This window comes from Rhineura floridana, chromosome 4 (assembly GCF_030035675.1).
Source record: "Rhineura floridana isolate rRhiFlo1 chromosome 4, rRhiFlo1.hap2, whole genome shotgun sequence".
Taxonomy (NCBI): domain Eukaryota; kingdom Metazoa; phylum Chordata; class Lepidosauria; order Squamata; family Rhineuridae; genus Rhineura; species Rhineura floridana.
In genome coordinates this window covers 191,607,120-191,633,119 of record NC_084483.1, presented here as the reverse complement: position 1 = coordinate 191,633,119, position 26,000 = coordinate 191,607,120, and the positions used below count along the sequence as shown (strand labels likewise).

The 26,000-nt window shown below is 44.4% G+C and overlaps 1 protein-coding gene across 3 annotated transcripts in view; it reads left to right on the top strand.

Annotated features, from left to right (window-relative positions):
• Nucleotides 1-26,000, top strand: part of FSHR (follicle stimulating hormone receptor) — a 148,449-nt gene that overhangs the window by 40,188 nt on the left and 82,261 nt on the right. For all 3 annotated transcript variants that reach the window (XM_061625657.1, XM_061625658.1, XM_061625656.1), the window contains exon 2: nt 18,656-18,727. In XM_061625657.1, coding sequence (XP_061481641.1) covers nt 18,656-18,727 — 72 coding nt within the window. The remainder of the gene's footprint in view (nt 1-18,655; nt 18,728-26,000) is intronic.

The following is a 26,000-nucleotide window of genomic DNA, read 5'->3' as shown; positions in this document are numbered from 1 at the left end:
CAGCCATGCCCCCAGGATTCACTGTTCTGCAATCACAGAATTATCGAACCAGAATGAAACTGCTGTGTGCGTAGACTCCCCACCACCACCACCAAATCTCTCACTCTCTCTTTCTCTCTCTGGGGCCTAAATGTTGCCAGAAACCTTTTGATTTTAAGAATTCAGAAATGAAGGCAAGTGTGGGACTAGGACTGGGGAGACCAAGGAACTTTGCCATGAAGCTCACTTCTCACTTGATCTAGGAGCCAATCAGCATGACAGTGGAGGTGTGTGTTAGCTACTGAGAAGAGTCTCCTCAGTGACTGACTTACCTCCTTTCACTCTGATAGGCTCCAATCAGCACAAAAGGAAAAGGAAGCATGTTGTTAGCCAAGTGAGAAGACTCTTCTCAATGCACACTCCCCTTTCATGCTGATTGGCTCATACACAGGGACCCTGCTGGGACCCTGCTCCCAAAAAGGTAAGGGTTCTACTACCCCCGTGACACCAGATGACTACACCCCTGTGAAGGAGAAAGACAGGGACTTTAACAAAAATAAAGTGAGCGTTCCTTGCTATCTTGGAATCCTTCCACCAGCTTTTGGAATGGAATGCCTAGTATTGCAGCCTAGGTCCCTAGTCTTCCTGAGCCAGATTAAAGGGTTCTCTCATTCAGAGCCGCCCCTAGGCACCGGGAAGCGGGGCAGTTGCATCGGGCCCCACACTTTGGGGGGCCCCACGCTTGGCGATCTGCATATAAAAGCAACCGCCGCATCCTCCTCACGGTTGCAGTAGCGAGCTGAGGGGAGCGTAGAAACGAACCGGGAGGAAGAGGTGCAGCGGCGGTCTCCTGGTGGCCGTGGTAGTGAGCCGGGAAGGAGAAAACCTCGCAGCGAGAAACACTAAGCGAGTCTACAACAAAGGCTGCAAAAAAGGGTGCTGCAGCCGAAATACAAAGCCTCCACTGCTGCCTGGAGGAAAGGATATATAGAGAGAGAAATAATGTGGGGGGGCCCCAACTGTGCTTTTGCCCCAGCCCCCTCACATGCTAAGGGAGGGCCTGCTCTCACTAACCCTACATTCCACACTCTTAGGGGCTACAAACCTGTACAGGCATGAGGAACACTTAACCCAGCTAGAAGCATAAAATTATGCATGGCATGGAGTAAGTGGTTAGAGGAAAGAACCCTCCTTCTCAGAATGCTAGAACTCGTGGACATGCAGTGAAGTTGAATGTTGGAAGCTTCAGGACAGAAGTCTTTCTTCATGCAGCACTCAGCTGTGGAATTTGCTCCCTTAAAAGTTAGTGATGGTCACCATCTTGGATGGCTTTAAAAAAGGGTACGACAAAATCATACAGGCCATGGTGGGCTATGTTCTTTCTCCACTGTTGCAGCGTGCCTCTGAATACCAGTTGCAGTGAACTGCAGGAGGGGCGAGTGCTTTAAAAGGGGTAGGCCTAGAAGTAGGCATTGTGAGAGCAGGGGCACAGGATATAAATTCAGAAGAGCAAAATTACCACAGGCCTAACCACAAGTGCCAAAGACACTTGAAGAGAGACACTGCTTACAAGTGCCTGTACGCTAATGCTAGGAGCCTGCAAACCAAGATGGGAGAACTGGAGTGCTTGGTCTTAGAGGACAGCATTGATATAGTGAGCATAACGGAGACCTGGTGGAATGGAGAAAACCAGTGGGATACGGTTATCCCTGGATATAAACTATATCGGAAGGACAGGGAAGGACGTATTGGTGGCGGAGTCACTCTATACGTGAAAGAAGGCATTGAATCCAGCAAGCTCAATACCCCAAAAGAGGCAGACTCCTCCACAAAATCGTTGTGGGTGGTGATACCATGCCCCAGGAGGGACTTAATACTGGGGACGATCTATCGTCCCCCTGATCAAAATGCTCAGGGAGACCTTGAGATGAGATATGAAATTGAGGAAGCATCCAAACTAGGAAATGTGGTAGTAATGGGGGACTTCAACTACCCGGACATAGACTGGCTGCATATGTGTTCCAGTCATGACAAAGAAGCAAAGTTTCTAGATATTCTAAATGACTATTCCCTAGATCAGTTGGTCATGGAACCGACCAGAGGGACGGCAACCCTGGACTTAATCCTCAGTGGGGACCGGGACCTGGTGCAAGATGTAAGTGTTGTTGAACCGATTGGGAGCAGTGACCACAGTGCTATTAAATTAAACATACATGTAACTGGCCAATTGCCAAGAAAATCCAACACGGTCACATTTGACTTCAAAAGAGGAAACTTCACAAAAATGAGGGGATTGGTAAAAAGAAAGCTGAAAAACAAAGTCCAGAGGGTCACATCACTCGAAAATGCTTGGAAGTTGTTTAAAAACACTATATTAGAAGCTCAACTGGAGTGCATACCGCAGATCAGAAAAGGTACCGCCAGGGCCAAGAAGATGCCAGCATGGTTAACGAGCAAAGTCAAGGAAGCTCTTAGAGGCAAAAAGTCTTCCTTCAAAAAATGGAAGTCTTGTCCAAATGAAGAAAATAAAAAAGAACACAAACTCTGGCAAAAGAAATGCAAGAAGACAATAAGGGATGCTAAAAAAGAATTTGAGGAGCACATTGCTAAGAACATAAAAACCAACAACAAAAAATGCTATAAATACATTCAAAGCAGGAGACCATCTAGGGAGACAATTGGACCCTTGGATGATAAGGGAGTCAAAGGTGTACTAAAGAACGATAAGGAGATTGCAGAGAAGCTAAATGAATTCTTTGCATCTGTCTTCACAGTGGAAGATATAGGGCAGATCCCTGAACCTGAACTAACATTTGCAGGAAGGGATTCTGAGGAACTGAGACAAATAGTGGTAACGAGAGAGGAAGTTCTAGGCTTAATGGACAATATAAAAACTGACAAATCACCGGGCCCGGATGGCATCCACCCGAGAGTTCTCAAAGAACTCAAAGGTGAAATTGCTGATCTGCTAACTAAAATATGTACCTTGTCCCTTGGGTCCTCCTCCGTGCCTGAGGACTGGAAAGTGGCAAATGTAACGCCAATCTTCAAAAAGGGATCCAGAGGGGATCCTGGAAATTACAGGCCAGTTAGCTTAACTTCTGTCCCTGGAAAACTGGTAGAAAGTATTATTAAAGCTAGATTAACAAAGCACATAGAAGAAAGAGCCTTGCTGAAGCAGAGCCAGCATGGCTTCTGCAAGGGAAAGTCCTGTCTCAGTAACCTATTAGAATTCTTTGAGAGTGTCAACAGGCATATAGATAGAGGTGATAGAAATTGGTTAAGAAGCAGAGAGCAGAGAGTAGGAATAAACGGACAGTTCTCCCAATGGAGGGCTGTAGAAAGTGGAGTCCCTCAAGGATCGGTATTGGGACCTGTACTTTTCAACTTGTTCATTAATGACCTAGAATTAGGAGTGAGCAGTGAAGTGGCCAAGTTTGCTGACGACACTAAATTGTTCAGGGTTGTTAAAACAAAAAGGGATTGCGAAGAGCTCCAAAAAGACCTCTCCAAACTGAGTGAATGGGCGGAAAAATGGCAAATGCAATTCAATATAAACAAGTGTAAAATTATGCATATTGGAGCACTCTTCCCACTTTTGGCACAGATCACTTTTGCCAGAGATCTTACAGAGGGCTTTTGAAATTAGGCAAAGGGGTGCATGACATGAGTCTTAGGACTGAAGGTTGTCCATCCCTGATCTGCTCTGACTGGCAGCAGCTGTTCAGCATCTCTGGCAAAGAAACCTCTTTCTTGTCACCTGCTACCAGAATTTTTTCATGGAGATCCCAAATGTGTGCTCTGCCACTGACTGATGAGATCTCTGTTATCTCTGAAATGCAGTGATTACTAGGAGCCAACATGGATTTATGAAGAACAAATCCTGCCAAACTAATCTTATCTCATTTTTTGATCGGGTAACCTCCCTTGTAGACTGTGGGAATGCTGTGGACATAATATATCTCAACTTCAGCAAAGCTTTTGACAAAGTGTCTCATGATATTTTGATTAGCAAGCTAGCTAAATGTGGGCTGGAAGGAACAACTATCAGGTGTATCCACAGTAGGCTCCAGAATCGTACTCAAAGAGTCTTTATCAACGGTTCCTTCTCAAACTGGGCAGAAGTAACGAGTGGGGCACTACAGGGCTCGGTCCTGGGCCCAGTGCTCTTCAACATTTTTATTAACAACTTGGATGAGGAGGTCCAGAGCATGCTTATCAAATTTGCCGATGATACAAAATTGGGGGGCATAGCTAATACTGTGGAAGACAGAAAGAAAATTCAAAGGGATTGCGAAGAGCTCCAAAAAGACCTCTCCAAACTGAGTGAATGGGCAGAAAAATGGCAAATGCAATTCAATATAAAGAAGTGTAAAATTATGCATGTTGGAGCAAAAAATCTTAATTTCACATATACACTCATGGGGTCTGAACTGGCGGTGACCGACCTGGAGAGAGACCTCGGGGTTGTAGTGGACAGCACGATGAAAATGTCGACCCAGTGTGCGGCAGCTGTGAAAAAGGCAAATTCCATGCTAGCGATAATTAGGAAAGGTATTGAAAATAAAACAGCCGATATCATAATGCCGTTGTATAAATCTATGGTGCGGCCGCATTTGGAATACTGTGTACAGTTCTGGTCGCCTCATCTCAAAAAGGATATTATAGAGTTGGAAAAGGTTCAGAAGAGGGCAACCAGAATGATCAAGGGGATGGAGCGACTCCCTTACGAGGAAAGGTTGCAGCATTTGGGGCTTTTTAGTTTAGAGAAAAGGCGGGTCAGAGGAGACATGATAGAAGTGTATAAAATTATGCATGGCATTGAGAAAGTGGATAGAGAAAAGTTCTTCTCCCTCTCTCATAATACTAGAACTCGTGGACATTCAAAGAAGCTGAATGTTGGAAGATTCAGGACAGACAAAAGGAAGTACTTCTTTCCTCAGCGCATAGTTAAACTATGGAATTTGCTCCCACAAGATGCAGTAATGGCCACCAGCTTGGACGTCTTTAAAAGAAGATTAGACAAATTCATGGAGGACAGGGCTATCAATGGCTACTAGCCGTGATGGCTGTGCTCTGCCACCCTAGTCAGAGGCAGCATGCTTCTGAAAACCAGTTGCTGGAAGCCTCAGGAGGGGAGAGTGTCCTTGCACTCGGGTCCTGCTTGCGGGCTTCCCCCAATGGCCTGATCCAGCAGGCTCTTCTTATGTTCTTATGTTCTTATGTTCTTATGCTCTTGCACTCAGGTCCTGCTTGTGGGCTTCTCAAAGGCACCTGTGAGAACAGGATGCTGGATTAGATGGGCCATTGGCCTGATCCAGCAGGCTCTTCTTATGTTCTTAAGAATTAAAGATGCTCTCACCACCCCCCACATACTTGCCCATTCGAATGTAAAGCAGGAGTGGGCTTTACTTGTTCAGCAGAGGAGACCACTAATATCTGACCAATTACCTATTCTGGGTCCTTAACAGGGCCGGCCCTATCATTAGGCAGAGTGAGATGGTTGTCTCAGGAGGCAGATTTAGGGGAGTGGCTGCAAGGTATTGGAAGACAGAGCTGTACATGCCCTGCCCTTCACCCCCTAAACTAGCTTGTTGCCCTCTGCTGTGGTGGAATGTTCAAGTCAAATTCAACTCGCAGTCTGCTCTCTCCATGGAATAGAACAGGTATCTTGTCTTTAGCCTCAGGCAGCAAAATGTGTTGAGCCTGCCTTGGTCCTTAATAACACAGAAAAGAGATCTCTCAAACGCATCCTTGGGACAGTAAAATAAAAAGAAACTGGACCAAGGTAAAATGGAAGGTTCTTAATGGACCTGGAAAGAAGAATGGTTAGGATATTTTCCTAACTGCATTTCTGTTGATAGGGTCAGCACAGGGTACTAGAAAACGCAGAAGGATCCACTGTGATGAAACAACTGAAAGAACAGAACCCCCTTCTCTGTGCGTGGAAGGCATTATTTGCAGTTATCTTAGTACAGAGCCCTGGGAGCATGCGATGATGGCAAATGGATCTTAAGAGGCTGAAAGCTCTGATACCAAGGTCAATTTTCAAGGGAAATATTCTATTCTCTGGTGCCCGGAATTCCTAATATTCACAGCCAAGAAGGGAGCTTTGCATGTTTTATTAAAGGAAGGTGCGGGCATGAATGTTTCTGCATTTGCTAATAACATGCTTTCTGTCTTAAGGCAGGGATGGTTAGCATTGGCTTTCTTAGGAGCCGCCTTATTTTTCCAAACATAGGCTACCTTTGCACCATACATTTAAAGCAGTATCATACCACTGTCAACAGTCATGGCTTCCCCCAAAGAATCCTGGGAGCTGTAGTTTGTTAAGGGTGCTTAGAGTTGTTAAAGACCCCTATTCCCCTGACTGTATCACTGAACACTAAAGTCAGGATCATTCAGACCATGGTATTCCTGATCTCTATGTATGGATGTGAAAGTTGCACAGCGAAAAAAGTGGATAAGAGAAAAATCAACTTCTTTGAAATATGGTGTTGGAGGAGAGCTTTGCGCATATCATGGACTGCGAAAAAGACAAATAATTGGGTGTTAGAACAAATTAAACCAGAACTGTCACTAGAAGCTAAAATGATGAAACTGAGGCTATCATACTTTGGACACATCGTGAGAAGACATCATTCACTAGAAAAGACAATAATGCTGGGGAAAACGGAAGGGAGTAGAAAAAGACGAAGGCCAAACAAGCGATGGATTGATTCCATAAAGGCAGCCTCAGACCTGAACTTACAAGATCTGAACAGGGTGGTCCATGACAGATGCTATTGGAGGTCGCTGATTCATAGGGTCGCCATAAGTCGTAATCGACTTGGAGGCACATAACAACAACAACTCCCCTGACAGAGTTACAATTCCCAGAGAGAGTTCTCTAGGAAGAGGGATTGATTGTTAAGACGCTTTGGGAATTGTGTGCCTCTGAATACCAGTTGCTGGGAATCACAAGTGGGGAGAGCACTGTTGCTCTCAGGTCCTGCTTGTAGGCTTTCCATCATCGTCTGTTTGGCCACTGCGAGAACAGGATGTTAGACTAGATGGGCGTCTGGCCTGATCCAATAGGGTTGTTCTCATGTGTCCTTATGTTCTTAGGCCACTGTGAAAGCTCTGCATGGACATTTTCAAGAGCCCCAAGGTGACTTTTTTGTACTGTCTGTTTCAACAAATGGTAGTACAGTGTCTTTAAAACAAAACCCTCACTTTTGCAAAACCCTTGTCTTTTTCTGAAGGAATTAAAAAAAAAAAGCACTCTGCAGTGCATGAGTTAACTTCGGACTGGTAGTGCTTGAAAAAAACTCTGTGGCTTTATTTTAACTGCCTGCATCTGCAGCCTTGAACACAAGATAACTCAAGTGGACTGGTTCTGTGTGGCAAGTGATAAAAAAGACAGTGAATTCTTTGTCCTGACTTATTTTTATTTAGGGTATCAGTGTTGAGACTTGGGGCATCATGTTTTGGAGACGAACTCATAATGCTGAAGGGCATGTTTGTTAAGTGTTTTGTGTTGATCCAGATTTCACCAGAGGTGCTAGTGAAATATCCTGCTTTTATTTCTCTCTCTGACCTACACCCCATGCTAACTAATTAGTAAAATTGCCTCTCATTGTTATGGCTATAATGTGTGTGGAATGAGATCCTGTATGTTTCAAGGATGGGGGGGGGGACTTTCTGCATGTTCTGCACACAGAAATGCATCAGCCCTACCACAACTGGCACCCATATCAGTGTCAGGATGGGAAGATAGATTTTTGCACTCGCTGCAAGAATATCTAAATGAATCGTTTTATTTTTTCCTCCATAGAACTGAATAGCAATCATTATCTTTTTTTAGAAAAAGTAAAGAGATGCAGCATCTTAAAGGTGGCGTGCAGCCTTTCCTAACCTTTGGGTTCCCAGATGTGGTTGAACTACAACTCCCATCAGCCCCAGCCAGCATCGCCAATGGTCAGGAATGATGGGAACTGTAGTCCAGCAACATCTGGGGACCCAAAGGTTGGGAAAGGCTGGTATAGAGCATCTGCGTTGCACACAGAAGGTCCCAGGTTCAATCCATGGCATCTCGAGGTAGGGCTGAGAGAGGTTCTCTGCCTCAAACCCTGGAGACCTGCCACCAGTCAGTGCAGACAATACTGATGTAGATGGACCAATGGTCTCATTCAGGATAATGTAGTTTCCAACTTCCCTGTGATTTGCAGGCATGAGTTATCCTTGGCATGTAAGATGATATATTTTAACCTACGGATCTGATCACAATCGCTCACATTTGCAATATTGCTGTTGTAAAGTTTTCCAACTTTGTTAAAAAAAAAAAGATAAACATGAACGTGATGTTTACATATCGACACTGCCAGCTTCACAAGCGAAGATCAGGCTGTTTGTACTTTTTGTTTCATTGTTGAACAGATATTTGGTAGAACATGATAGAAGGAGACCTGCTAGCATCCCAGGCAGTCACCAGCACCTAAATCCATCCCTAGGAAGGAGGGGGTGAGGTGGGGCTAGTCTTGCTCCCCAAATAAGCTGAAAGCAGTACCTGGGTGTGTGTGTGGGGGGAGTCTGGCTCCTTCTGAGCTGCTTTCCAGTGTATCATTACATTTTATTTAATTCCAGCCTTTCTCCAAAGTACATAAGAAGCTGCCTTATACTGAGTCAGACGATTGGTCCATCTAGCTCAGTATTGTTGGCACTGACTGGCAGCGGCTCTGCATCAGGTCAGACAGAGTTCTTGCCCAGTTCTATCTAGGATTGAACCTGCATGCGAAACAGAGATTCTGCCACTGAGCTATGGCCCCTATAAGGCCTAGGAAGCTGCCTTACACTGCACACAAGACAATTCTCCCTTCAGATTTCCACATGGTAAAGTGGCACGGCAAGTCACCTCAGGGTGGTCCTTTGAACCACTGACCTGAACGCCCAACCGAATCAGCCATTTTCATGTGGTGCCTTCTAGAGCAGTGGTTCTCAAACGTTCTCCCCCCCACGGACTACTTGAAAATTTCTAAAGGGCTTGGCGGACAACTTTTCTGCCTGTTGTGGCTTCTTTTGTTTCTTATACTGTATTATTCTTTGAATTCTGTAGAACAAAATACAATATAAGCAATAGAAGAAGGAATAAAATGCAATTAGAAATCAATATGAATATTTAGTGCGGGCTGACTGAATGAAGCTCCTGATGGCCACATGCCACCATATATATATATATATATATATATATATATATATATATATATATAGCATGTGGCCCCCAGAAGGTTGCCCAGAAGGGAATCCGGCCCTCAGGATGAAAAAGTATCATCACCCTTGTTCTATAGTAAAGTCACCACAAGTCAACCTTTGAGGAGATTTTGATGTGGTAAGCCAGCCCTTGACTGGTGCAACACACTTTGTCTGGTATCCTTGTCTCCACACCTGTTTTGTCTCCTCTGGCATCATAAGTGACAGGGAAGCGCCTCCAAGAGGGTATGAGGCAGATGCACATAATCACATTGCATGCAGGTTTGCTTTAGGAAATTAAACTTCTTGGCAAATGTCTGTTCCCTGACAAAACACATGTTGCTTCAGAGGCTTAGAAAGTGATAACATCATACTATTACTTCCAAGATGAAAGCAAAAATGTTCTTCAGAATTTTTCATAGTTATTGCTTTGGAACAGAGACTAGTGACTTAGGATTATGGTTACCACATCTTGCTGACGTTTTAATTTAAAAAAAAAAAACTACTGTAGTACTTTACATAAGTTATAGTGTTTAAAAGAGGTGATACAATCAGGATAAATATCATGATTTGGCATTTTTTTTGGTGAGCTAAACGGAATAATTTGACAATGCTTGCTTTCTGATTAACTATGTATAACTTTCAAATGGCTGAGATAAATGAGCTTGAAAGAGGTTTTGCAAAGACGTAAACAAAATTTGGCATTATGAGCCATGGATCAGACTTTCCTTGCTAGTACAGCTAATGGCCCCATTCCCTGGATTCTCCTATTACGGAGCAGGATCTCACCCTCAAGGGAAGTGAGTGCAAAACACCTGCAGGGTAGATGTGCATATATGTATGTGTGTGTGTGTGAGTGAGCGTGTGCACTGAATGCTAGGATTGAGAGACTGATTTTCTGATGTGATGCTGGGTAAGAAACATAGGCTGCGGATTAGGGATGGGGGAGAAATTGGGTTTGGTTCCCTTTAAAATGTGCACCAACCTAATTCACATTTTCTGAAACAATATCCAAACCAAAATACAGCTATCTTCTGAAATTTGCACTTCTTTGAATGTTGTGATGGAGTTCTCCATCCAAGTAGTGTCTACAAAAATGCACATAGTAGGGAGAAAGGTAGATGCCATATTCATGCTATATTCCACAAAATGCATTGTGGAAGGCAGGAGTTCCCAAACTGGTCATCCATGGACCACTGCTGGTCTATGAGCTTCATTCTGATGGTCAACTGGTGTGTCTGTAAAAATACAATTAAAAAACATACAGCATCTAGCACAGCACTTTCAATTGCTACAAAAGGCAGAAAAATTACAAAGCAGTCTACCATGGGGGGGAAAGAGTTTGGGAACCACTGGTGTAAGGGGAAATTGCTTGCAAAAATGTGTGTATTAGGAGAAATGTGCACTGATAAAATAATACCTCAGTTAACAAATCCTCCAGGAATGAAGCTGTTTTTAAGGAAGGCTTTTTTAAAGGTGAGACTGACCAGCTTTGCTTTGTTTTGTTATGGATAAACAAAGCCTGTGCCTTTGCTTTAAGGTGAAACTGATCAGTCTTTGCTTTGCAATCAATAGACTGACAAGCCTGTGCCTTGGTTTTAAGATAAAACTGACTAGCCTGTGTCTTTGCTTTAAGGTGAAACTGACAAGCCTGTGTCTTAGCTTTGCTATGGATAAACTTTCAAGCCTGTGCCTTTGCTTTAAGGTGAAATTGACTAGCATGTGTCTGCTTTGCTATGGATAAATTTTCAAGCCTGTGCCTTTAGGCAACATGAAATTGAGCAGCCAGTGTCTTTGCTTTGCTATCAATAAACTGATAAGTCTGTGCCTTTGCTTTGCTAGGGGGAAACCGACAGACCTGTGTGTTTGCTTTGCATTAAAGAGATCTCTTGCTTTCTCCTAGGACTGGGGAGGGAAGGATCCAATACAATTCAGAGGAGGGGAAGGAGGGGCAGTGGGTGGGTGCCAGGTAGGCACCATTTAAAGTCCCTGTTGAAGCTGCCCCCACCATCTCTGAGCAGGTATAGGAAACTATCCCTATTCTTTCCATGTTATTCCTGTCTCTGGTACCAAAGTTTCTGTTAAAGAAGTAATGTCCAGGAACACATCTACTTTGCTAACTGAGGCATTACAGTATGCTGGGGTATTTTTCATGGGGACTTTTTAAAAAAATTAATGCAAACTGATGCAGAAAAGTGAAGAACTGAACTTGAGATTGGGAAGAATGAGAAACAGAGTAACTGCAACTGACAGCTTTATCCATCCCTACTGGGGGATCATCCCCTCTATGTACATGATCTCTGACCCAAGACAGAAGCTCTGTCTTTGCTCCAGTTGCTCTCCACCTCCACTTCCATCCACAGCCACCTCCCTTGGGCTCCCCAGTTAAGCCTTAATTGGTGCCAATATCAAAGTTAAGCCCCTTCCTAATTGGCTCAGTTCTTTAACATGGAGCCTACTGGGTATTTTGTAGTCTTTCATGATCTGAACCATGAAAACCCCAAGGCTTGCTTGAATTAATTCCCCATGTTGTTGTTGTTGTTGTTTGGTGTGGGGGAACAGCTACAAATCACCTATGCCAGGTTTAAGCCATTAGGGAGATTTGCTTGGGATCTTGAGATAATATAAGCAAGTCTCGGCTGTGAAACCCCATGCAGAACTGTACAGAGAGATGGGAGTCAGAAATGAGTTTTTGTTAGGATTGGGCTGATAATGTGTTTCAGTCTTTAAGTCCTTAAGTTGGATTTTGTTCAGAGAAAATGGTTCAAATCAAGATTTCTATTTTGTGTAATGTCCTAGATTAGAGTTGCCAGAACAACAGGGGAGCCAGCTCCACAAAGAAGGGAAAAAGCCGCAGAATGCAGTGATAAATATTTATTACCAGATGATGGAACCGCATGCATTTTGAGCAATGCACTTTTTATATATAAAGAAAGAGGATAATAAATAAAAGATAAATCATCTCTATACAGCTGTTGCTATAACGTGCCCAAGATATCTTAAGGAGTTACCTGTAACAGACAACTTTGTTTCCGCCACAGCAGATCAGAGTTGCACAAGAAAATTAAAGGATTGTCCAGAATCTCAGTGTATTAAGCAGATGTTCAGAAGCAGGGAACACAGGTTGGTGCCCCAAAGTGTTAATGGGGAGGGCACAATCTGCAGCGGGGAAACAGTGGGATGCTTAACCCTTCCCCTGCTCATAGTTTTCTCCTCCTACAAACTTCACACCCGGCTGCTTTCCTCTCGGCTGGGGTTCCTGACATGTGTTTGCCTTGTTGCAGGGGAGAAACAATTTAGAGGATGGGTTGCAAGAGAAAGCAGCAGCTTCTCCACTACAAATAGCTCCTATTTTTTTTATTAAGTTTTTCAGAAGTGCAACATTCAATAGATAACGACAGTCAAGTAATAACTGTGTGGAGTGCATCGCAATATGATAAGAATAGGTTTCCAGGCATGACATCCAGAAGAAAGTATACAGAATCACTCCTGTTGCCACTTTGAAGCTTTTTTGCAGTAACACGGGCTCCCAGAGTGAACCAGGGACCCAACAGCTCCTTTGGCCATTGCATACACTGAGTCAAGAGAGGGCAAATGAACTAAACAGCAAAATCAGTACAATGGAAGTTAAGAAAATACAATACAAAGAAAATGAGAAGACAATATGGAGCTGTTCAGAGAAAAAATGAATAAGAGGAGACGTGCTAGAGGTGTATGAAATGATGCATGGCATAGAGAAATTGGCTAGAGAAAAGTTTTTCTCCCTCATAACACTAATTTGGGGACATCCAGTGAAGCTGTATGTTGGAGAATTCTGGACGGACAAAAGAAAGTACTTCTTCACGCAGTGCATAATTAAGCTATGGAATTTGCTCCTACATGAAGTAGTGAGGACCACCAGCTTGGATGGCATTAGACAAATTCATGGAGGCTATCAATGACTATTGGCCACAATAGCTATGTTCTGCCTCTACTGTCAGAGGCAGTGTGCTTCTGGATACCAGTTGCTGGGAATCACAGGTGGGGAGAGTGCTGTTGTACTCAGGTCCTACTTTTGGGCTTCCCATAGGCATCTGGTTGGCCACTGTGAGAAGAGAGTGCTGGACAAGTTGGGCCTTTGGGCTGATCCATCAGGGTTTCTTTTTAAGTTCTTGTGCTCTTACGAGGGGGACTCTGCCCCCCTTGCTCACTCCACTTGCCAACCCCCCTGCTCGCCAACCCCCTACCTCCACCAACCACAACTCCACTCCCAGGCAACCCCATTCCCCTTGCCAACCATCTTACCTTGCCTTCTCCTTCGCTGCCACCACCCCAGATAAACAGTGCCACAGCGCAGCTAGGCTGCAGATCTACCTCCTGCCCAAGCTTTTGCTGCCCCTTCTGCCCTGCATCACCACCATCCCAGGACAAATGGTGGGTGGTGGCAGGCAGTGCAAACGGTGTGCAGGAGGGGAGGAGCATTCACACTACAGTTCGCAGTGCCATCTCTCTGTGGCGCTGCAAACTGCAGCATGACACTTACATTTCTATTTAGATAAGAAATATAACACATGGTAATTTAAGCTGATGTGTGTCTCCTTTTGACAATGTTGAACCTTTGGGCTAATAACAGGGATTAGATTTTTAAAAACCCATTCTTTAACATAGAAGTATATACACTGATCTGATATACTTCCCTCCGATCTGATAGTTTGATGTACCAACTGCAGAGTACATTCTCCTGGCTACTTCCACTACTCCCAATCAGCCTATTCTAGAGAATGTAGTTCAAAGACTGCAGATATGAACTCTAATATCCTGCCACTGATAGCATCATCAGGTTCAAGATCCAGGCCCCAGACCACACAAATTTAAGTTAGGAATGGTTGGAGAAGAAAGAGAAAAGAGCACTGGAAAGACAAGTTGATTCAGAATTGTCGTTTGGGAAAAAATCTGTGCTCCAAGGAGATGAAAAGTGGAGATTCATCTATCAGGCAAGGCTGCTGAGGCAAAAACTGCAGTAATTCAAGAAGCAATTAGCTGTCACTCCTAAGGGGAAGCAGACTGTGAAAACTAGTTAGCTGGTGATATAATCTTGGTATTATGACTGGCTCTGGAGGAAAATCCTTATTTTGGGAACAAGAGAATCTAGAGCCAATCCTGCATTGAGGTCATTTTATCATAGGACCATTTTCAGTTGTCAGAATCAACCTGCTCAGGTTTCAACCTGTGTGATGGATAGAGATGGAAGAGAAATTCAGTTCTATTTCCATTTTAATGTGAATCTATTGGATTTGCATTTCCCAAAACAATATGTGAACTAAAACACAGCTATCCTTAGATGTTCACAGATCTCTAAATTTTGTGATACAGCTCTCCAACAAAATAAGTTGTACAAAAATGTATATATTAAGATTGTGCATCAGCTCTGTGTGGGGAACAGATAATGATGAGAATCAGGTGATTCAGAGGTCTTTCCCCACACCCAAGTCACTGTGATGTCAACAACTCCCCTGAGTTTGATCAGGGCCCACACAAAGCCTCTTGTCTCTCAGTCTGTTGTTTTGTACCGCCCTATACCATATAGCTGTATGTTTTCCTGTATGTTTTTCTAGGTCCAATGAGGTTGCCCAAAGGCCGTCTGTGTAGCACTGAACAGCTGTTTCATTATTGTTAAAGCACAGTAATGCATCATTTTTTTAAAAGTTAAAAGCTTAATTTGTTTTTGTTTTGTTGTTGTTGTTGTTGTTTAAAAAATGCTACATTGATCTGCTTTAACACAAAAATAAGTCCAGAGCCATTCTAGATAGCATTCTAGACAGCCTCACATTGTAAGGCTTATCACCACAAATGCCAATGTGAAGTTGCAAAATTTTTAGAACTGTACCAACAAGAACACACACCACTCAGCCACCTCTTAATTATTTTAAGGTAACAAACAGCAAGATTATGCTCTTTCTTACCTTATGGAGGAAAATAAATCTCTTCTCTCACAAAAAATCTCTGCCCTTTATATTGGTAATTTGGCAAACTTTATCCATTCCAGAAGGGCTCATGTGCCTGTAAATTTCATCCACTTTGGCCAAAAGAGTAAATTATTATAGCAATTTTTAGATTCTATGTTATAGAGAAAAAGGAGCATAGAGCTTCATTTTATGTAGAATAGCTTGGGACCCAGAGCACAGATCGAAGAAGAGAAACCACAGAGCAAGGAAAAAAAATACAGACACAAGGTGTAACTTGGGAGCCCTGCATACTGTTAGTATATTAGGAGAAAGTGTGTATAAGATGCACATATTAGTGAATTATTATTATTATTATTATTAGATTTTTTAGATTTATTAGACGTTTGATACCTGAAGGTTCCCATGTGACTTATGCAATGTTAAAACAAAAACAAATAAAGCACACTCTAAAAACATAACAAAACAATAGCAATAGCACCCCCATGCAGACACAGGAACGTTTGGCAGCATATTAAAGCCTCATCTCTATCAAATGCCTGGGAGAAAAGATATGTCTTTACCTGGCACCAAAAAGGTGACAATGAAGGTGGACCTCACTGTGGAACATATTCCACAGTTGGGAAGCCACAACAGAAAAAGCCTTCTCCCTTGTCATCACCCTCTGAGCCTTCCTCAGGGAAGGGGACCTGGAGAAGAGACAACACCAATCCCTGCAGGACGCCATACTGGAGACCCCATGGAGATGAGTAACCTCCCCAAGAACCATCCAAGCTGGCCATCCAAGTAAGAACGGAGCCACCACAATGTGGTGCCCCCAATACCCAACTCGGACAGTCGCCCCAGAAGGATACCATGTTCAATGGTATCAATAGCTGCTTAAAGATCAAGGAGGATCAACAGAGTCACACTCCCCCATCTCTCTTCTGACACAGGTCATCATACAGGGCAACCAAGGCAGTTTCCATACCAAACCCAGGCCTGAATCCTGGTTGAAATGGATCAAAAAATCTGTCTCCTCCAAGAGTTTCTGGATCTGGTTGGTGACCACTCTCTCGAGAACCTTCTCCACAAAGGGGACATGTGCTACTGGTCTAAATTTATTAGGATCTTCCAGTTACAGGGAAGGCTTCCTCAGGAATGGTCTTACTACTGTCTCCTTCAGGCAGCTTGAGACCTCTCCTTCTTGGAGAGAAGCATTAATTATCTCCCTGGCCCATCCAGCTGTCCCCTCCCTGGCAGATTTTGTTAGCCATGAAGGGCAAGGATCCAAGACACAAGTGGTTGCACAGACCCAGCCAAGTACCTTGTCCACGTCCTCAGGCTGCAGCAACTGAAACTCATCCAATGACATCAGACAAGAAAGCTCTCTAGACACCTCACTTAGATCAGCAACATCAACAGTGGAGTCCAAATCCAGGTGGATGGAAATGATTTTATCTTCAAAATGAGGGAAATGCATTATATTAGCGAGTATTATTTGCGAAAATGTCTATATTAGAAGAAATGTGCGCTAAAATACTAATGAATTTTCATGAGGTGTTTTTTTTAAAAAAAAACCAACAACTTTGCAATGCAGAAATGTGGAGAATTGAACAAGATTGGGAAACTGAGAAAATGAGGGTAACCGAAATTCACAGATCTGTCTAACCCTAGTAATGGATGGCTTGTGTGGCTGTTTCATGACATGAATGACAGCATTGGGACATGATGACAGCATTCAGACTTAATGTTAAACCACAGTTTAGCACTATGGGAATGAACTTGGGCAAGCCTTGGGCTTGCTTTCTCTGCCACCCCTCTCTTCTAGTGCAGCTGAGAAGGACATCAGATTGTTGCACCATCTAGCTCAGTATTGCCCACAATGACTGGCAGTGGCTCTCCAGGGTTTCAAACAAAGGACTTTGCCAGATCAAAGTAGAGTTGCCAGGGACTGAATGTGCAATGTTCTACATGTGAAACATGTAGTCTGCCTCTGAGCTATTGCGCTTGTCTAGAGGTGGAAGGATCTGACAATTCTGGTTCTCTCAGTTCTCATTTTTCCAGTCATAAATTCAGTTCTCCCCATCTCTGCAGAATTTGTGATTAAAAAAAAAAAAAATCTTGTGACATTTTAGTTTGCAGTTTTGACTAATGTACACATTTTTGCCAGGAATTTCTCCTTATATAAGGTATTTTAATGTCATTTTCACTATGTTAGTTTTTATGACATTTTCCACTAATGTATGCATTTTTGTAAACACTGGTTGGAAAACTGCTTCAGAAAATTTGGAGAAATGCAAATTTTGAAGGATGGCTGTGTTTCAGTGCTCATGTTGTTTCAGAAAGTGCAAATTTGATAGATTCAGCTTTAAATGCGAACCAAATATAAATTCAATAATAAATAAATAAATAAATTGCTGTGAGAGAGATTGTAGCATCCAAGTCCTCCTTCCCAAAGATTTAAGGCCTCTCCAACAAAGTAGATGGGGGAAGTGGTTTACTTAGTAGTGCCAAATTGTAAACTTCGAAAGTTCATACGGCTTATCAGAATGACAACATCCTGGAGATGTGACATATTTGAATAGTGCTTTAAATGCGACCCTTGTGAAATCCTTGTCCAGCACCATTGAGGATGGGGAAAGTGTGCAAGCATTTCACAGAATCATAGAATAGTAGAGTTGGAAGGGGCCTATAAGGCCATCGAGTCCAACCCCCTGCGCAATGCAGGAATCCAAATCAAAGCATTCCTGACAGATGGCTATTCTTTCAGTCTCTCCTCATAGGGCTTTGTTTCCAGTCCCCTGATCATCCTTGTTGCCCTCCTCTGAACCTCTTCCAGTTTGTCTGCATCCTTCTTGAAGTGCGGAGACCAGAACTGGATGCAGTATTCAAGATGAGGCCTAACTGGTGCTGAATAGAGGGGAACTAATACTTCATTTCATTGGACTGAGCTCTCAAAATTAACAAGGGCCACAATTACTGGACAATTTCTAGGTATAATATCAACATGAATGAATTGCCTTTTTTGAATCAGGCCAAAACTCCTTTGTTGAATCAGGCCAAAGCTCCATAGAGTTCACCATTTTGTTCCCAGCAGTGTTCAACCAGATGCCCCTGAGAAGCTAGCCATGTTAGCTGCCTGTTTTTAACTTATTTTATTCCATTTCTCTCAACCTCCCCCTCCAAATAAAATTCTTCAAAACTCTATCAGGAAAAAAGCCTCATGCCTTTATGCCAAAATAAGAAAAGAAACAAAGAAAGAGAAAAGGAGTTGACATCAAAGTGTAATGAATTTCTATGGAGTGGAGCATTTTCTTGGTATGGAACTTCAATTTGTTTTAATATTGACAGGTGTGCTACCCTGGGCTCCTTTGGAGAAAGGTGCACAATATAAATCAAATAAGTAGAGAGATAAATAAATAAATAAATTCTCTTTCAGTTCTCAGTTCAAAAAGTAGACCACACTAATCATTTGCGAAACTATGCTTAACACATGTATAAGCTTTTTTTTCTTGTGCTTTCAGGATATTTTTCCTCACCAAAATAAGAATCATCCCAAAAGGAGCTTTCTCGGGATTTGACGAAGTTGAAAAAATGTATGTACCTCCATATTCACTCAGTACATCTATTTTATAGGTTGTTTTGTAAGGCCATTTTTGGTTTGGGGTTATTCTCCCCCCCCCCTTTCTGAGACTTGCATTGTGCTTTAATTAAGCTATCAGCTCACCATTTACAGACGAGCATGTGCTTCATTCATTTAAGGATCTGTGAAAAAGTGAAGGGGAGGAGAGAAAAAGAGCAGTGTTTATTTATTATTTATTGTATTTATTTATTCAACTTATATCCCGCTCTTCCTCCCCAAAGGCACCCAGGGTGGCAAACAAAAACACTAAAAACCACTCTAAAACATCTTAAAAACAAAAGATTTTAAAAGATATTAAAACATCTTTAAAATATATACATTTGTTAATTCAGAGCCAGCCCCAGATGTGAGGGGTTGGGTGGGGCCAAAACGCTCTCTGGTGGACCTCCTGTTATGTTAATGGGCCCTCTCAGGCTTATTTGGCAGTCATGGCAGCGCAAGGGTGGCTGGGAACTGCTATTTTAATTCCTCACAGTGTCATGGATAGAGATGGGAAGGCCTGGGGGGGGGGGGGGACAGAAAAAAACAAGGGGGTTCCTTTTTCTCTGAAGCCTTTTTTGTTTGTTTGTTTGTTTGTTTGTTTGTTTCAAAAATTTGGGAAAAAAACAAAAAAGGGGAGTTTCCCATTTCCCCCCCAGACATTTACATTTAGTCCTGGAGCACCCAATGTAGTGTCATTCTGGGGAACTGTGGGAAATCGACTATGGGGCGGTATATAAACATAATAAATAAATAAATAATTTCAATAAACTCATAGGTCCAGCTGTCCAATGTGGAGGGCCAGGGGCAGGTGGTGCAATGCTGGTGGGCCATTGCAGCTGCCCTAAGATGCGATGTGTTGACACTGAGCCTGCTTTCACTCATTCAGCTCCCTAGACTGCAGGAGGGATAGAAGAGTCACAGACAAAGCTAGTTGGGGGTGACATGTCAGGATAGGAGCAGGAAGGCCTGTAGGCATAGTCACACCATTGATGAAGCCTATACTTCACCAACTGCATTTCCAGTACTGTGCTGCTGCCTGCTCCTCAGAAGACTAGAGGCAAAATTATGCTAAGGCATGGGAGGATGGCCATCTCCAGGTTCGAAGAGAATTTGAAGAGGGCCCCGGGACCCCTCTCCCATTAGTGGGTCCTGGTGGGCTTACAAGTCAATGGAATGCAGCAGACCTCTGAGCAGTGTCAGCTGCCATTTTATTTTCCCTGAAGCACAGCTACATTGGGGGCATTGATGGAAATTTAAATGGCAGTCTAGAATTAAATAAGATCTGAACAGGGTGGTTTATAACAGATGCTATTGGAGGTCACTGATTCATAGGGTTGCCATAAGTCGTAATTGACTTGAAGGCATATAACAACACCAACTAGAATTAAAAGGGGAACAGGGCAGGAATCAGTAGTGGGTCCTGCTAGGGAGCTGGGGTCCAAGCAGCTGCCCACGGATACCAGGTGCTGATGCTGGCCCTTCATGAGAGTGAGGTGCTGTGGGCTATGCACCAACATTACACAACAGGCTTGCTGTTCTCTCACACTTTGGACTTGACTTTTGATAGGTTGGCCACCAAAGGAATAGGCAGAGTTACGCATGAAGTAGCCCAGACTTCGCCAACCTGTGGTGGCTTGAGCTGACAGGAGTTAGAGTCCAAAATATCTGGAGGGCACCTGGTTCCCAGAGGCAGTATGCTTCTGAATACCAATTGCTGGAAACCACAGGAGGTGAGAGCACTCTTGCATTCAGGTCCTGCATGTGGACTTCCCATGGGCTTCTGGTTGGCCACTGGGAGAACAGGATGCTGGACTAGATGGGCCACTGGCCTGATCCAGCAGGGCTGTTCTTGTGTTCTTGGCAACGGCTGAAACTTTTCCAATACTGGCTCACGTTCTTTGCTTCAAATCCCCCAAGGCTGATCGGTGTGTGAAGACTATGGCTGACCCCACCTGTAAACGATTTATATTGTCTTTCATTACCTGTACAAACCATATGTCTGCCTTGTGTAATGTGTGAAAGAAAGGATGTTGACTGGAGAGGAAGCTTGCGAGAAAACTGACAAATGGTGTTAACGACAAGGCACGCTGGGGGGGGGAAGAAACACAACACTAAACAGAGGAAGTGACTTTCATTTGAAAATATAGCGATGTGCTGCGGTTTCTCTGTGGGGAAACAGTTTAGAACATGGCAGCAATGAAAATAGGGGGTGATGAATATGCAAATGAGACCAATCAGCATCAGCGGTGTCTGCAGATGAGAAGTAGCAATGAAATGTGAAATGGCTCACAAATCAAAAACACAACCCATAAAACATTCATTGGAAATATTCATGATAATGTAGGGACACAAACTACATAATCAAGTGATATATTTGCATATAAAAAAGGATACATCTTGTGTGAGCTTCTTCCCCCTGCCCCCCCCCGATCATGCACAAAAAATCAAGATTAAAGTCAACGGTAGGCTATTTAAAGGAAATAGCTATTAATAATGTGATGGTTCCGTGTGGTAAATTGCATTTTGCCTAGAGTATACAAATTAGATACTTCAATACACATAACACACTGTGTTAACGCATAACTGGGTGGAAAAATTCCCACAACAGATATATTTGCTGCAGAAGTTTTAGTGAATTAAAAATTTCATGTCTATGAGGGGATGGCTTCAAAAAGGCTCTCAAGGACCCATCTGCAGTGCCTATCAACAGAGAAGAGAGCTTGATAGAAAATGTCATTGTGCTGACTTTTGCGGGGGGGGGGACATCTTTTCCATGGGGGGAAAGTTTTTGCACTGGAAAAACATTCAAGCCTATCCTCCCACAACGTCTAGAGCAGCATAAATGTAGCGAGATCTGCATCAGAACATAAGCCATCGATGCACATTAGTTTGCAAGGGGCAGAACAGGGCCGCTTTCAGACTGTTGCTGTTTAGCAGGTGGGATTCAGTCAGTCACCTACTGACAAATTCAGGTTGTGCAATTAAAGGAGATTTGGAACGTTTGTGCAACAAACCCACACCTGGACACAAACATGAAAAATAGACTTTTTGCAGTAAAGAAAGTAATGGGGAAATGCACTAGAAAGTGTGGGATGACAATTGCTTGATGCAACAGTCTCCCTGCAAACAAATCAAAATGAATGTGTAATAAACAGTGAACTTAAAATAACCTCCTCATAAATTTTGTGCAGACAAATCAGGATGAATGCTCAATAAACTGGTCACCTGGAAGCGAGCCAGGTCAGTTCACACTGGGAATGCACAATTCTTCAAGCCACCCCCATTTTCATCCGTAAAAGAGTGGTGGTTATTGCTGTGAAGGCAGCAATTTTTGCTAAGGCTTGTCTGTTTTCATCAACACAGTGTCTGGAATGCTATTAATTTAAAATTATTACTGCCTCTTCAGGAAATTAAAAAAAAAAAACTTCCCTAAGGCAAAATAGGGATAAAATAGGGACATTGATTTGCCAGGAAGAGTTGGAAGGTATGCCTAGTACTGCTTTCTCCCTAGAGTCTGATTATTACCAATAACTAGACTGTTATTGTTAGGAAATGCTGATCACTGCCCCGTATGGTGAGCTGTGTCACTACAGCTTTTCGTTGCAGAACTTTCTGGACTGACTACACCCAGGCTGGCCATCAGCTCTTCCTTGGCAGGAAAGGCTATAAGAGGGCTTCCTATTTTAGTAAAACTTTGCTTGAGCAACAAGGTCTACTCAAGCTCTTCAGTTTCTGGCATTGTTATTTGGTTCTAGGGATGGGATCTGTTGGCTAGTGCTGCTTTGAAAGTCCCGTTGAGAGGCCGGTATCAATTTGAGTTTGTCCTTTGTCCACTATCCACTGTTTTTATCAATCCTTTTTCCCCTCACAAAAAAAATATTGATATCAATAGTTTTAAAGGAAATGCCAATAATGTTAAAGAAAATATCAATATTTTGAAAGGAAACTGCAGCACTAGGGGACTGAAGAAGACCTGCCCTGGGAGTGACTATCTGAGCATCTGGGTGCTTGCTGCTCGCTCCTTTGGGTTGCTGTACCTCGAGACAGCTGAAGTCCCTGGTAAGTGCTGCAAGGACTAGGACCCCCTGCCTGACCCTAGCTCCAGACAGAGGCTGCAGTCAATCTTGCAGCCTCTTCAATCAGCTGGTGGCTGGGTCAGGAGGCATAAAAGCTCAGCTGCCCTTGGGGAGCCCCTTAGGGAGTCCTGAGGGTGAGGGCACTACCCCCTTTCTATTACCTTTTCTTTTCTTTTTCTTTTTAATTTGTTTTCTGTTAAACCAATCTAGAGGAGATTGGTGGTGGGGAGGGCGTATGGTGCATCTGTAGTTCCTGCACAGGGTGAGAGCCTGTGCAGTGAACTGAATGGTAGAAGAAAGTCGCCAGATGCCTTCAGAGTGAGAGTCTGTAACTGGCAGAAGGCTGGCCCTCCCTGGGTGTGAGACAGAAGGGGGCCTGTGTGAAAAGGTTTGAATGGGTATGACTGTTCCCAATCCTCGCAGAGGCCTACTGGAATAGTTGGCTCAGGCAGGTTTTGTTGGTGGGCTCGTGTTGGTTTAGGAGGAGTCTTAGTATGGAGGAACATGGGTGATGCCACCCCAATTTCAGTGATCATGGGTAGAGGGAAATATAGCCATGGGGATGTGGTGAATTACCATAGAAGACGAGGGCAAGGCTATCTGCGCCTTGTTCCTTGCTGCCACTCCTCTCATGGATGGGTTCCTTGTTGCTCATCTGCTGTGCCCACTGGCCTGTGTGTGTTGTTGTTTAATGCCAGATCGGTATAAAATAAGACCACTCTGATCCATGATTTGATTGTACATGAAGGTGCCGATTTGGTGTGCATTACCAAGACCTGGGTGGGTGAGCTGGGAGGAGTTGATCTGACCTAGCTTTGTCCATCTGGATACTCAGTGCAACACCAGCACAGTGTGCAGGGATGGGGGGGGGAGGCGTTGCTGTGGTCTACAGAACTTCCATCTCTGTCACCAGGAAACCACTCTGACTTGGAGCTGGCTGTGAAGGCCTGCACCTGGTGTCGGGCCAAGGAGACAGTAAAGTAGGGTTGCTGCTGGTGTACCGCCCACCCTGCTGCCCGGCAACTTCTCTGACCAAGCTGGCGGAGGCCATCTCAGCTGTGGTGTTGGAGGAGCCCAGAACAATAGTGCTGGGTGATTTCAATGTCCATGCTGAGGCTGCCTCTAGTGTTCCGGCTCGGGACTTCATGGCCTCCATGATGACCATGGGGCTGTCTCAAGTTGTCAGTGGCCCGACACATACGTTTTTGCTCCAGATGGAGGAAGGGGTGGTCTGGAGATAGGGGGGGGGGATGTCACCCCATTGTCATGGTCAGATCACTTCCTGGTAAAGTTTAGACTTATGGCTCTGATCCTTCCCTGCAGGAGTGGTGGACAGTTTAAGATGGTCTGCCCCCAGAGCCTAATGGAATCCACAGGGTTCCTGAATGCCCTGGGGGAGTTCCCAGTAGATAGAGCAGGTGACCCTGTTGAAGCCCTTGTCATGCTGTGGAACAGTGAGACACATCAGGCTCTCGACACGGTTGCCCCCGAGCGCCCTCTCCAGCTTTGTGGAGCCAGGTTTGCACCTTGGTACACCAGTGAGCAAAGGGCAATGAAACAGGCTGGATGGCAGCTAGAGCGCAAGTGGCAAAAGACGTGCTGTGAGGCTGATCAGACACGAGTGAAACATCATAACCATGCCTACTGTGTGGCAGTGAGGACGGCGAAGAAGGCCCACTGCTCTGCCTCCCATCGCATCCTCAAGTAGCCATCCGGTGGAGCTTTTCCATATTGTCAGGGGTCTGTTGACATCAACTCCAGGAAATGGAGTTTTAGACCCTTCGGAGGCCCACTGTGAATTGTTTGCTAGGCACTTTGAGGGTAAAGTTGCTCGCCTCCGTAGCAGTCTTGATGCCCCCTCCACATCTACTGTAGTCCCCAATGAGGTACCCAGTGCAAAGTCTGCTGCAACTTCTTGGGAACGGTTTCAGTTGATGCGGCCTGATGACGTGGACAATGTGCTTCCGATGATGCGTCCAGCAACGTGTCCTCTCGACCCTTGCCCTTCTTGGCTTATTAAAGCTTGCCGAGGGGGTTTGACCGAGTGGATCCAGAGTGTGGTCAACGCATCATTGCGGGAGGGAGTGGTTCCAGCCGCCTTGAAGGAGGAGGTGATCCGACCACTCCTGAAAAAGCCCACCCTGGACCCATTGGTTTATAATAACTACCGACCGGTTGCAAATACCCCCTTTTTAGGGAAGGTGATTGAAAGGGTTGTGGTGCAGCAATTGCAAGTACTCTTGGATGAAGCAGATTATCTTGACCCATCCCAGTCTGGGTTCAGGCCTGGTTATGGGACTGAATCGGCCTTGGCTGCCCTGATGGATGACCTTTATCGGGAGAAGGACAGGGGGAGTGTGACCCTGTTATTTTTACTTGATCTCTCAGCAGCTTTTGATACCATTGACCATGGTATCCTTCTGGGCCAACTTGGTGAGATGGGTATTGGAGGGACTGTGTTACAGTGGTTCCGATCCTATCTCCAAGGTCATTCTCAGAGAATAGCATTGGGTGACTGTCTTTTGGCCCCCTGGCAGTTGTGTTGTGGGGTGCCGCAGGGTACCATCTTGTCCTCAATGCTGTTTAATATCTATATCAAGCCCTTGGGAGCAGTCATCAGAAGATTTGGGGCAAGGTGTCAGCAGTATGCTGACAATACCGAGCTCTATTTCTCCGTAACATCTGAATCGGAAGAAGCTGTGCAAGCCCTGGACTGGTGCTTGGACAGGATGGTGGGCAGGATGAGGGCCAATAAACTGACTCTGAATCCTAGCAAGATGGAGGCACTGTGGGTTGGTGGTTCCTGAGTTCAGATAATGGGTCAGTTCCCTGCTTTGGATGGGGTCATACTCCCTCTGAAAGAGCAGGTCCATAGTCTGGGGGTGCTCCTGGATCCATCTTTGTTGCTAGAGGCCCAGGTGACCTCAGTGGCTAGGAATGCCTTTTACCAGCTTCAGCTGGTAAGATAGCTGCGGCCGTTTCTGGACTGGGATAGCCTGACCACTGTTGTCCACGCACTGGTAACCTCCAGGCTGGATTACTGTAATGCGCTCTGTGTGGGGCTGCCCTTGAGGTTTCTCCGGAAGCTGCAGCTGGTGCAAAATGTGGCGGCTAGGCTGTTCACTGGGGCAGGGTATCGCCAACATGTCACCGCCCTCCTGAAAGAAT